General features: G+C 50.6%; 2 protein-coding genes across 4 annotated transcripts in view; both read right to left on the bottom strand.

Annotated features, from left to right (window-relative positions):
- Window positions 1-257: 257 nt before the first annotated feature.
- Hoxb2 (homeobox B2) lies at window positions 258-2669 on the bottom strand. The gene is made up of 2 exons (XM_046420312.2): window positions 2073-2669; window positions 258-1326 (listed from the first exon to the last, which is right to left on the bottom strand). Exons 1-2 carry the CDS (start codon window positions 2455-2457, stop codon window positions 653-655), a joined length of 1059 nt encoding a protein of 352 aa, XP_046276268.1. The 5' UTR covers window positions 2458-2669; the 3' UTR covers window positions 258-652.
- A 3579-nt stretch (window positions 2670-6248) lies between these two features.
- Window positions 6249-13256, bottom strand: part of Hoxb3 (homeobox B3) — a 54988-nt gene continuing 47980 nt past the window's right edge. For all 3 annotated transcript variants that reach the window (XM_046420304.2, XM_046420303.2, XM_046420308.2), the window contains 3 exons: window positions 12980-13067; window positions 9413-10010; window positions 6249-8589 (listed from right to left, as the gene is read on the bottom strand). In XM_046420304.2, the coding sequence (XP_046276260.1) occupies window positions 7745-8589; window positions 9413-9860 (1293 nt within the window). In that variant the 5' untranslated portion in view covers window positions 9861-10010; window positions 12980-13067 and the 3' untranslated portion in view covers window positions 6249-7744. The remainder of the gene's footprint in view (window positions 8590-9412; window positions 10011-12979; window positions 13068-13256) is intronic.

Here is a 13256-nt window from a genome sequence, read left to right as displayed (position 1 = left end):
TCACTGGGAACCTCGTGCAGGACCTTGTCGGTTTGGAGACAAGGTGACCAAGCATCTAGGAAACCCCCACTCGTCCTGGAGCCGTGGGTCAAGAAATGGCCAACAAACGGAGCTACCTTTGTACCACCCGGACTTTGCCAGCCCCTGGTCTTTGCCACGGCTTGGGCCACTGAACCAGATCAACCTCATATGGGTCCTGGAGAAGTGAGAAGGGGCCCTGGGGACCGGGAAGGGCTGGGTCCCAACACAAACACTCGTTTTCATATTATAAAGACATTTTATTTAATCTATGAAAATAATGTACAATAAATACTTTCCCCTTTTCCTATTATTAAAGAATTTTAATAAATAAACTACAGTCTAAAACGTAAAAAAAAAAAAAGAGGAAAATAGGTCCCTCTAATTCCTTTTAAGAAACCCCCCCTAGAGTTTAATTATTCCTGAGATTTCGTTGGAAGTAGTCTAACAAACGGAGTTTTTCTGTGTGATTTTAAAAAAGAGAAACAAAAAGGGAAGTAGATTAAACACTAATTCAATAATACCTGAATTTTAGCAAAACACATAAGTAAATGCAATTGGGGTGGAGGAAGCTCGATTTTCCCAACAGACGCAGTGGAGGACGGGGGTGGAAAGGGTCGGGGGATGAAACGGGTTAGGGAAACTGCAGGTCTATGGCACAAAGCGTGCTCGTGAAGAAGTCCAACTCTTCCTCTGAAAAGGGGACTGGACTGTCGAGCGAGCCCTGTAGACTGGGGGAAAGGCCTCCGGACAGCTGGAGACAAGAGTCGGCGGCAAAGAAGTTGAGGTCGGGCAGGAAAGGCGAATCCTGCCGCTCCGGAAAAGCGTCTTCTGGCAATGACTCCGGCTCCAGGCCGCCGGCTCTGGGCAGGGCGCAGTCAGGGCTCTGAGCACCCGCACCCTCCAAGTGAGCTGCCAAAGGCTCAGGGCCTGGGGGGCCCGGCGCGACTTCGGCGGGATAAAGGCAGGCTTCCCGCACCACGCGAGAAACAGAGGGGCCTCCCGGGCTGGCAGCTGGTTCCTCAGCTGGGTCTCCAATTTCCTCTAGGACACCGGGGCAGGCTGGCTCCCCGTCGGGCTGTTCTCGATGCTGCGTCTGCCTCTTGTGTTTCATGCGCCGGTTCTGGAACCAGACTTTGACCTGCCTTTCGGTGAGGTCCAGCAAGGCCGCGATCTCCACCCGACGAGGCCGGCACAGGTACTTGTTAAAATGAAATTCCTTCTCCAGCTCCAGCAGCTGTGTGTTGGTGTAGGCGGTGCGCAGCCTGCGCGCCCCGCCGCCGCCCGCGTCGGGCAGTCCCGGGCCATCTATTGAAAAGCAGGCTGGGCGTCACAGCGGGTCCTGTCTTCATCCCAACTTCAGTTCAGCAGAGATCAAGACTACCCCATCCTCCAAAAACAATATCAGGAGCCTCCCTTTCCCACCCCCACCCCCAGCAAAACGGTTTGCTCTCACTACTCTTCGGTTCTTTCCGCTCCCTCCCTCGCTGGCAGACCTGGCCAGGGTCAGGGCAAAGCATTCAGAGCCGGCTGCGGGCCACAGAGAGGGCGGGGAGCTGTTCCTTTTCTCTCCCAGAATCTCAGATACCCTTTCCCAATGAACTTTCCAACTCAACCCCGGGAGAGCTTTCACAGATTGTTCTTCACCTCTTTTCCTTTCTAGCTCTCAAATTTGCCCTCCTCGGGTTGGGAGAGGGAGGAGGATCGCATCTTTTCCTGCCCCAGATTCATTCCCAACAACACTCATTCCTCTACACAGATTCCTCAGTCGAATCCTTTTCTTCTACCATGGGGCGGGGGGGGGGGGGGGGAACTCTTCACCAACCAGTTTCCAAATCTACTGTAGGAAAAAATAATCTGGCAGCGGCCAGGCCTGAGCCTCAGCGGGACATTCTGCTTCCCCATCCCGAGAATTGACTGAGAATTGACCGAGCAAGGGAACCCCAACAGGCTTGCTGCTTTTTTTTTTTTTTTTTTTTTTGGCCTCCCCCGCTGCTCTTTCTCCCTCTGTCTTCTAGCTACACCCTACCCCCACCCCCAACACGCTTACCGACCTGCAGGCGATCCGACCCCCGAGGCCGGGACGGAGGAGGCAGCCGGGGAAGGAGACGCGGCGGATTGGCTGGGTTTCTTGGCGGATTTCTTCTCTTTCATCCAGGGGAACTCGGGGGCTGGGGGGGCGGTGGGGAGCGGCGGCGGTGGCAGCAGAGCAGGCCCATCTTCGGCTTGCTTTTGGCTCCCGGGTCTCTGAAGGGTGGAGGCGCCGGGCTGGAGGCTGGGGAAGATTTGCTCGAAAGGAGGAGGAGGAGGAATTAATGTCGACTCCTTGATTGATGAAGTTTGAAATGTCTCCAAGACAGCGGGGAAGGAAGTCAGACACTCGGCGAGCGATGGCTGGCTGTTTATAAACCCAATCTCCCTCTCAAATTCAAAATTCATGGCTTTCAATGGTGGGGGAGGGGGCCTGCTGGGGGGGGCGTCAGGAGGGAGGATCGGAAGGGACCCCCCCTCCTGCCCCCCCCAGGTTTATGCGATGGAACGATTTTGGGAGGGGGAGATTTCGCTCTCTTTCTTTTTTTTTAAATTTGGGCCTTTATAATTGTATATTGCTGATAAATACAAGCGTATGGGGACTCTCTCTATTAAACCCAGGACTCCGACGAAATTGCAGGGAATTCGTGGTCACGGGACCGGCCTTGGCCAATCGCTCGGCTGGGCCTGGTGGAAAACAGAGCATTATTTGCTTTAATTGATTCAAAAACTCCAGAGGACCACGACCTGGACACCATAAGTCCCCCATTCCTAAACCGGTGTCTCCCCAATGACTCCCTTTCTCCAGAAAATCTAGAGGGACCTTTCCTCCTTCCACCCTTGTAAGGTTGCAGGAACAGATCAAATCAGAAGGAGAAATTTTCCTCCCTTCTAAAGATTTTAATGAAGTAAATTAATACTTTTTTTATTACATAGCAAGCACTATCTTACAGAGAGAGAGAGAGAGAGAGAGATGAGAGAGTATCTCTATGGGAGGAAGAAGGAATAGAAAGATGTTTCCTCCATTTAGGAAAGGACAGTGTTGAGGTGTGATTAAGAAACAGAAGAGATTTATAATCATCAGCACCACCACTCCCATCCCAACCCCTAATGCAACTGTTAAATCTTGGGAAATGGACCTCCACAGCATTTTTGCCCACTGACCTCCATAACTGTAGGGCTTGGGTTCCCTTCTCTGCCCAGTGTTTACAGCACAACTCTTTATGTCCATCTGCCTTCCTCTTGGGGATCTATACTTATCTATTAAGTCCTTCACTCCTGCAACAGGAGGGTTGAAGGTGCATATATGCCCACTTAACCCCAAGCCTTTTCTGTATCCATATCTAGGGGCATGAACAAGAACCAATCATATAACTCTCAAAGTTCAGGTCATTGCCTATGGGGGGGAAGGGTAGCAGTCCCTAGTGGAACAAAAAGACTTTCCTTTCCACTTTTGCCATTGTGCTAGCATAAGGAAAAAAAAAATCTAGGCAAGAAAGATGGAGTTCTTGAAGATGGAGGGAGTGGAAATATGACCACTGAGATGATTCTGGCCCCTGGAGTGGGACTTTATTTATTTATTTATTTATTTATTTATTTATTTAGAGGGGACCAAGATAGTCTGAACTTTAGAGAATGCTACAATTTACTAGAGGAAGGAGGTACAAGAGCCACAAGCAGTTGGTGGGAAACTAGGCCTCAAAGCAGAAAATGAAAAGTCGATCTGGGGGAAGATTTTTAAATGAGTGGGTCAGAGGGACCAAGAGGAGATGAGGCGATCAATCTTAGCCCCCTGACAGCTCCCTCTGATTGCATCAAAGAATTTGTCTCTTTGGGAAAGCAGAGGGAACAGCCGAAATTCCACATCCCTTAAAAAGGCCTGAGGGGAGGGGGTGGCAATAGAGAAAGGTGATTCTGGGAGAGCCAGGAAACAGATGGGAAATGGGGACAGAGGGAAGGCGCTGAGTTGGGTGGAAAGTTTGCCTGGAGAACTCCCACGACTCTGGCCTCCCCTCCCCCTACTGGTTCACTGCAACCCAGCCCTAAGGAGAAGGCTGGTTAGCAGAGAAATGGCAACTCAGCTGGGAGCTGGAGCTAGAAACTTTGTCAATGTAACAACCGCGTGGGAGGTGGTGAGTATTTAAAAAGAAGGGCCCAGAAGTCTGAGTAGAAGGGTGGGGGTGGAGAAGAGAAGGTTGGAAAGGGGGGAGCTGAAGGTGGGGGCTGCAGAGACAGACTGTAGAGCTCTGAGAACATGGAGAGCTGCTCTGAACTAGGCCAACTGGGCAGAGAGGGTGGTGTGCAATTCAGCACCAAAGAAAACCATTTTGCCATTTGGAGATGTGGATAAGGGTAGGCTGGGAAAAATCCAAACAGTAGCTGTGCAGGAAGGCCTGAGAAAGGATTCACTCTCTGGTCAGCCCCTTGGGCATCACTGCAGGTTTTCTAACAGCCCCTCTAGCTGGCTGCAGGACTCAGGGCTTCCCTAGGCAACCCAGGCCAAGACTGTCCCTGAGCAGGAAATACAACTCTCTAACCCTCGATGACAGATTTTATGGCCAGATTAGTGAACAACGGAAAACTTGGGTGTTAAAAGGGGCCAAGAGAGCCCTCCTTCTGGGAGACATCCCTCCCCCACTCCCCTGCATGCTGAATGGTAAAGCAAAGATATTTTACCCATGTCTTTGACTGTTTTAGCTGAGCCACCGGAATCTTGAAAACAGAAGGATAGGGGACGCTAAGCCAGGTCCTTCTTATTTACCATCCCAGCTTCAAACCAAAGCTCTGCTTTTTCATACTCTAGTTAAATTCTCTCTCGGCCTGCTTTTCTCTCTGGCTAGCAAAATAAGCAATCCACCCCACCCCCAGAGCCAAACATGGCGTTTCATCTAGTTACATCATTCAGAACATGTTATTCAGAGAAGAGGAAGACAGAGAGAAAGAAAGACCCTTGAGCGTTATTTGATCCCAATCAAACTTTGCACGCTCTTCTGCCTTTAAATTATAGCCTGACCCAATGCTAAATTGCTTGCTGCCTGGATGAGCCGTCCAGTTAAAATCCTACTTGGGGGGGGGGGGATGCGGAATTCAGGTTGCTTTTTTATTGTTATTTATTGTTGCATAAAGACTGTAATTACTAACCTTGGACTGCCAGGATGCAACATAAAAATGAAAATCAGCCCTGCTTTAAGGCTGAGGGCCTGGAATGATTCTCACCCCCACAACCACCACTACCACCAAATATATGCTCCTAATTAAGCAATGCGGGCGCATAGCTTACAATTAGAATTATGCAACTCTTCAGCAAGCAAGCATCGCTTCTCTTTCAACGAATTAGCTCCATATTTCAGCCACCCTGTCTCCTCGCTCTTATCGGCTCCAGCGACGCGGCGGTGACATTTCATCTTTGACAGACCCTCTCTATCCTCGCTCCAGTGTGATAAAACTTTTATGGAACCCCGACTAAGAAATGAAGTTTTCCCAAGGATCCTGGAAACAGCCGCACATTAGCCTGGGGACCATTTTATTTACGCTTGGATCCAACAGCTTCTTCCACCTTCTTTTCCTCTTTCCCTGGCAAGAGGATTTGTCCCCTCTCCCTCTGCCCCAAGTTTTATTTAGTGATTTAATTTCACTTTAGTTTTAAGGTTTGACCTGAGGAGTCTAGGCCTCAGGTTTTTTTTTTTTTTTTTTTTTTTAGATTAATCATTTTCCTTTGTTTTCATTTTAGACCCAATGGTTGTTGGGCTTCGGGTCACGTGATGACTTCTTTGTAGCTCCGGAAGACGACTGTGAAGTTTAGGTTCTGTGGAAGAAGCAGTAATCGGCCAGATTTTTTTTTCCTGGGGGTGGGGGGAGGGATTGAAGAGAGATTGCGGCCAAAGGGGGGAGCAGACAAAAGGTCAATGGATGAGAAAAACTGAGAGGCAAAGAGGTTAAACAAAAAGACCCACAGAGAGCACCCAAGAGCCCCCTTTCTTCCACAACTTGTTACTTAACCTTAGCTAAAGAAGTTGACAGAATGTGTTCCGGGTTCTTATGAGTGAGAAAAACTATATTTAAACCTGAAAAATTTCAAGGGGGAGATAGGATCCCGAGCAGTGGACTAGGAAAGGATCTTCAATGTCCTTCTTCCCATGGGGGAAATTTGGCAGTCAGAAGCCTTGCTCTGCTATCTAAATTGGACCACCAGGACAAGATAAAATTGATAACAGAAAGTTTATTCAAGAATTGTTTGACAGACAACTCTTTTAAGGAAAAAAAGTAACTACAGAAGAACAAAGAAAGTTCCAAGAGGGAATTAACTCTAACTCTACAAATTCAAGACTATACAGTGACGATTAGGAGCTGAGTTCATGCCTTTTAGAACTAATTACAATTGCTCATAAGTACGAGTTTAACATAAATCTACAGCTCTTTCCTAGAGTACGATAAAAACTAAAATAGCTGGTTTTACATGACAGAAAACACAATGTCCCTTATAACAAGTAAATACTAAAAAAGTACAATTTTTCCTTTTTCCTCATATAAATACATAAGGTAGGGGGGATAAATAATACAAAAAGAAAATATTTTAACAGGCTATAACCAATAAATATATATGAAAATGTTCACTAGAACACACACTTTTTTGAGCGATGCTGGACTTCTGCAGGCCTAGGCATCTCTCACAGTTGTTTTTATATCCATTAAAATGTAAACTCTAAGTGCAACAAAAGTGTCCTGTCAGGAGGTTGAGCAAAGCACACAGGCCAAGCTGCAGCCCCTGCCTGGGACAGACAGTTTGTTCAAATATACCCTGTTTTCACGTTAAGTAAGAGAGCAACAGAAGAAAAGTAAAGTGGAGAACCTTATGTGGCCGATTGTTTTCTGTGGAGAGAGGGGGATGGACCTGGAGCTGAGAGGAGAGGCTGTGGAACATGCAAATGTTCAGTCCTTGCCTGCCTTAGCCTCCAAACTTTTCCTAAAAAGAAAAAATATATATATTTATACTATAGGCAGCTCTGACTTTCAGGATCTCTCACCATCCCTGAGCCCTCTAAAAATTGTAACTGATGGAGAAGGGGTATAGATACGAAAGTCCTAGAGCAGAAAATCATGGGGCTAGAAACGGAGGGCATACCCCAAGAAACCTCAAATAGATGGAAGGAAATTTGAGGTTTCAGGGAAGTGGGAGGAGAACGTGCTTTCTGTCCTTGGGCTTAAATGTGTCTTATTATTTTCTTAAGGAGAAAGAGAGGGGGGAAATCAAGATCTGGGGGAATTATCCACAGAGGTGGAAGGTAAGTGGGTTGGTTGGTCATGGCCTAGCCATCTTGTCTGCTTGTTTTTGTTTTTTAACTTTTTAAAAAATGTGCTTCTCTGCCTTGTTTTCCTATCTCAACTTCTTATACCACACTCCCTCTCCAGCATGGAATTCCAACTTGGTAGTGCTGGAGCCTGGGGTTGAAGGGGTCATCTCCAATCTGCCGTGGATTCCTTTCCTTTCCGATGGGTTGGCAGGCAGATGGAACAAGGAATGAAGGACTTTAAAACAACCCCTCAAGCCAGGGAGCAGGGAAGGAGCTCCAAGTCCCTTGTCCTGGGAGCCTAGCAACTACTTCCCTAACCCCTCTTTCAGACCTCCAGGCCGCCCCTCTGAGCTCCACAGCTCCCCTCTTGCCCTTGACCTCGCCCCTCCGCCCTTCCTCTCCCATCACAGGTGTGTTAATTTGGGAGCTTCTTGGATTCTACCCTGAGGAGGAGGCGCGTGGTGAGAGGAGAGGTCTGTGTAGGTGGGATGGGGGTCGCATGGTCCGTGATGCTGGTTGGGGGCCATAGGGGGCGCCCCGTTATAGTCCAGGTTCCCAGAGGGATGGTGGGAAAGGTGGTTGAGGCCATAGAGGGAGGGGCCGGCAGGGGGCGGCAGTGGATCCGCGTAGCCGCCCCCGCCCACGTACACTGGGCTGCCCTGCATGGTGGGCGTCCCGTAGGCGCCCCCGTTGGCTTGGAGAACGTGGGACTCGTAATCGGGCGCCGGGGTCGGGGGATACTTCTGCGGGGCGCCGCAGCCCTTGAGAGGGGGCTGGTAGTTGGAGGGCAGCGTGTAGGCATTCTGGTGGGCTTTGCCGAAGGCGGGCGGGGACGGGCTCTCATAGCTGGGGGTCATGGAGTGTAAGGCGTTCATGAAGCCAGCGGTGGACTGCATGGGCTGCGGGGGGCTGCCGGCTGGAGACGGGCCCCCAGACGACGAGGCCAGGCCCTTGGCCTTTTGGTCCTTCTTGTACTTCATGCGCCGGTTCTGGAACCAGATCTTGATCTGTCGCTCGCTGAGGTTCAGCAGATTGGCCATCTCCACGCGGCGCGGCCGGCACAGGTAGCGGTTGAAGTGGAACTCCTTTTCCAGCTCCACCAGCTGCGCGCTGGTGTACGCGGTCCGCGCCCGCTTGGACGCCGCCGACCCCGGGGGGCTCTTGTCCCCTCCCCCGCCGCCGCCGCCGCCGCCCCCACTGCCTCCACTACTGCAGCCGCCGCCACCGCCGCCGCCACCACAGCCTTCTGCTGGATCCGAGGAGGAGGGGTGGGAAGGGGAGAAAATGAAATAAAAGATAATTACTGAACACGCCGAAATTGAATGCATCGTTTCTTAATAAATCTAGGCCTGGACTCAGAGCCCCCGCCGCCCTCCCCTTCGCGTCCCCGCCTCCTCCTGCCCCCCCCCACACCGCCCGTCGCATTAGCGGACACTCTATAATAGTGGCATTTATTAAGAGACCTGTTCTCCTCTCACTGCCCCAGCTTATGAAAATTTGATCATGTCACGCAGACAGAGCTGCATGGCCATTTATTTAGGACTGGATTTTTGTGTGCGGGCTTTCTCCCCCTTATTCCCAATTCCTGGTCTGGGGAACACATCCCCTCCCTCTGTCTTTTGGACAGGATGGGTGACTGGGGAGAACCTGTAGGGAAACTGGACGGGCACTCATGGGCAGACCCCCGAAGTATGGTGTGAAGAGACAGCGGTGCCTGGAGGCCGGGAATCTGGGCCGCCAGAGCGATTGTGATTAATACCCACAGTAATCATACTTAATAATAATCATTGACGACTCCTGGCAGTGCCTCTTGGCTTTGCGGCCTAGGGAAGAGTTCTGAGGCCAAGCGCCCCACCTCCCAGAGCTCTCAGAGCCCGGTGAAGGTTAGCTGAAGGGACAGGATGTTGGCAGGGTCAGGGGTCATCAGGTGGGGGGATACCAAAAATGCACGGCCTGCGACCTAATATTGTTCCCAGGCCGCCTCGTGGGCGCCTAGGGGCTGGGTGCTAGAATAACAGTGACATTCCTGGACCTGACAAAAGCTGATGACGAGGAAGGTAGAGAGCTGGTACCTGTGCCGGGGGAGCTGTTTTTCAGCTTGGACGTTTGCCTCGACTCTTTCATCCAGGGGAATATCTGTTTGGTGAGGGTGGAGTTGGAGCCGGGACCGCACTTGGGGGGGCCGCTTTTGCTGGGCCCGCCCCCATTATTGCTGTTGCTAGTGGTACTGGTAGGTGCGGCGCTGGGTGGGGGTGAGCCCGGAGGGGCGGGCAGGGGCTCAGGGGCCAGGCCGGGCCTCATGCAGCTGCCGTTGAGCTCCTTGCTCTTGGCATGTGGGGCGGCGTTGCCCAGGGACTGAAGAGAACACGCTGAGCGCTGGTAGTCACCCTCCAGGTGCGTGGCGGCCTGAAAGGGGGGTTGGGGGGGCCCGTCGTAGCCGAAGCCATTGCTGCCAGAGTACGAGGAGTAGCCTCCGAAGAGCGCAGCCGCGGCGTTGTCGTAGTAGGTGGCTTTCTGCATCGCTGGGCGAGGCCCGGGCAGTGGATGGCAACTTGCAAGGGCCTGATACCCTCACGACCGGACATTGGCACCCCCGGGGGTCTCGTGACGCGCCGGACCCCCCCTCCCCTTTCTGCCCCCCTCCTCCCGGGACTGTTGCAAGCGGCTGACCTGCGGGGGGAGAGAAGAGACACAAGGGGGAGAAGAGGACTGGGGCTCGAATCCATCTTAGGAACTGAAAAGGGAACTGACATCAATAGGGTTTTTTTTTCTTCTCCCCTTCTCAACATCTCCAAAGCAGATGCTGAGGCATGTCTCTGACCTGAAATAGGTTTTTCCGTATATCAGCACTTTAAATTTAAAAAATAAATTCCACTATTTTTCATTTCCACTTAAAAAATCAAGATTATACTCCTTTAGGGAGTGCCAAGAAGTAGAATCCTACTGCTACATGGGCTCTTGCTTCTCTCCTGCCTGTGCACTAGCCCCTGACCTCTCCTCCTCTCTCTCTCTCTCTCTCTCTCCCTTCCTCCCTCCCCCCCCCAAGCCTCCCCCAACTCTGAGATAGAGTGGCTCTAGAAATGGGGCATTAGCAGACTCCAAAAAGCTCATGAATGCCTTCCTTGGAGCTGAGAGGCCTCTCTGCCTTCTGCCTTACCTCCATCTATATCCTTTCACTTAGGCAAAGTCTAGTCCAGAGGAAACCAAGGGATCTCCGACAAAGACCAGAGTAAGAAGCAAGTTGAGCAGGGAACCCTCTGTGAGATACCATTTTTTTCCCACCCTGCCCTTCACAAAGAGGACAACAGCCTGACCTAGAAAATCCTTGAAGATTTTAATCCCAAGAGCCAGCATAACTGAGTTCTTGCCATCCATGATCCTGTTGCAGGTACCACCACCTCCAGTTTTTGTCATTGCTCAATCAGGCCTAGGTCCAGTGGCCAGCGGCCCCTGCGGAGCCTCCAAATGGAACAGGATTGTTTCAGTTTCCCAGACAGGGCCCTTTGGAGCTGTGACCATTTGGCCCAGGTCTCTCTCCCCACCCCTCTTTTTAAATCATCAGACAATTTTCCCCACCTTTTTCTTGAAAGTCTGTTTTCTTTGATTTCTCCAAAAGAAAATAAGGGGAAAAAAACTAAATTGTGCAACTGCCGGACTTTGCTACTTAGCTGGAAAACATGCTTTCTAAAAGAGAAAAATGTTTTGGAGAAAAAAAATACAAAGAGCAATTTGAACAATATTATTCTCTGGGTTGGAAACAGAGGGTACTCCTGTTACTGGGGTTCTTTGAAGCAAAAATAAAAATACAATCACTATTTAAATACAGCCTTTTAAAAATGTTCCAGGAAACTAAAGCCTAAAAGTGTGATAGGATTTTGTGTATTTGTTCTAAAGCTTCGGGCTTCTTTTTTTCCCCTTTCTGTCCAAATCCCTCACCACCACTTTTTATAAAACCTCCAGACTGATTCTCTCTTCTGTCACGTGTGTTTTGAAAACTTAAATCTCATTCAGCCTAGCTGATCAACTCCAAAGAAAACTAAAATTAGGAAAGTAAAATGAAAGGAGTGAAGGTGAAGGAAATCCCTCCCACACATAAATCCCATTCTTAACGGTACAGATTTATACTCAAAAGAAAGCCGGTGTAGTCGTGTTCCGATTGGTTTCTGGGAAGAATCTGTTTCTGGAAATGCACATGGGTCTGCAAAGCAGCAGGTCCTTCCAAGGAGAACTGGAGTTCAATTGACCAGGCTGACCCAATCCCTTTATTATTATTACCATTATCCTCTGATGATTTAACCAAAATTAGCTTCGGAGCAGCCCTGGCTGAAGGGGGAATTAATTAACAGGCGTCAGTTGAGTTTGTTATTAATAGAGAAGAGAATGAAATAAAAACGTTGGCGGGGGTTAGCTGGGTGGGCCCTGGCTTTATTTAGTCTAAATGATTGTTACAGCAATAATGATGATGATGATGATAATAATAATAATAAACAATAATTTGACTAGACGCCTGAGGCCGAAATTTCTGTTGCTCCCCCTGCAATAAACCCCAAACCATCGCAGGACGGAGGCCAGGCGAGTGTGGGAAGCGAAGGAGCCAGAGACGTAATAGGAAAGAATGGAGACTCCTCCGGCGGTGATACAAGGCCGGGAAGGTTTGTGCACCGGGATAGCCCCCGGCTGTCTCCGCCGCTGCTGCCACAACGGCTGGCGATGAGCTACCCGCCGCCTACGCTGGCCCAAGGAAGCGAAGAGAAAGCGATCGGGACACGAAAACGGTTAGCAGCCGACAGGTTCCAAGCACACCGGGCCGGCTCGGCCGAGCCCTGCAGCGGCAAGTTTGGGCGCTGGAGGTAACCGAATTAAAAGGCGCCTTAGCAACTCTGCACCGGGACTTTGCCCAGCTGGGCTCCCAGCTGGAGGGCGCCGAGGCCTGGCTGACGGGACTGTGGGAAGAGGGAAGGTGCTGCGGGGATCTGAGATCTGGGATCCAGGAGAAGAGGGGGTGGGGAACAGCTCTACCCAGCCAAACACGTCTATTTCCCTTGCCTCCATGTTGGAAAAATTCAGGCTCCATATGGCTCCACGGAGGGGTGGGAGGGAGACGGTGGCTCCAGGCTTTCCCCTAGGGTCTCGCTGGAGAAGGGAGGTGAGCCCCACCAAAAAAAAAAAAAAAAAATCATCTTGCCAGGCGTACCCCAGGGAAAGCCAAGAAGGGTAACAATAGCTTGGTGAAGCCTCAGGAGAAACAACAGGCCACCTTTCAGGATTTAAAAAATAATAATAATGGAAGTAAAGAAAATAAAATAAGAAAAGGCGAGAGAGAAAGGTTAGGCTCTTCTTAGCAACCGGGGGAAATTTCAGCCCTGGATCTGGCTGCTGGAAGAAAAGAGAGCAGAAAAAGAGAGAAGCAGGAAAGAAGAGGGAGAGGGAGAGAGAGAGAGAGAGAGGGAGGGAGGGAGAGAGAGAGGGAGAGAGGGGGAGAGAGGGAGAGAGAGAGAGAGAGAGTCAGTCGCTGCGTGGAAGGAAGCTTAAAGCTTGTGAACTCTTCTTGAACCGAGATTGGAGTCATATGGGCCATAAATCATTGAGACATACTCTCCGCCATTCACAAACTGATAGCCTATTTCAGTCCAGCTTACCTTAGCCACCGACGAGGGGAGAACAGGCAGACATAATATATATTCACATCGAGCCCCAGCGCGAGCGGCAGGCGAGAAATCTCCCCTCCTTGAAGGCAAAGGAAAAAAAGACCACTGTTTAAAGCTGCGTCGCCCCCCCTCCCCAAAGCCACCCGGCTGGGGAGCCCGAGGGGCAGACCGGCCAGAGGAGCCGCGCGGCGTCCGCTTCAATTCACTCGGCTTAGGAGCGGGGGTGCGCAGGAGGGAGGGGGTGGGGGAGCGGGGGAAAAAAATAGAA

This window comes from Marmota monax, unplaced genomic scaffold (genome assembly GCF_021218885.2).
Source record: "Marmota monax isolate L192 unplaced genomic scaffold, Marmota_monax_Labrador192_F-V1.1 WCK01_AAM20220418_F8-fsc00064, whole genome shotgun sequence".
In the NCBI taxonomy this organism is placed as follows: Eukaryota; Metazoa; Chordata; class Mammalia; order Rodentia; family Sciuridae; genus Marmota; species Marmota monax.
This window is presented reverse-complemented; position numbering and strand designations above follow the sequence as displayed.

What these genes read in the sequence shown, in the direction of transcription:
- Hoxb2 (XM_046420312.2), bottom strand. Translation starts at nt 2,457, where the DNA reads ATGAATTTTGAATTTGAGAGGGAGATTGGGTTTATAAACAGCCAGCCA. An exon ending in GGGGGTCGGATCGCCTGCAG is followed by an intron (nt 1,327 to 2,072) that starts GTCGGTAAGCGT and finishes GCTTTTCAATAG; the next exon opens with ATGGCCCGGGACTGCCCGAC.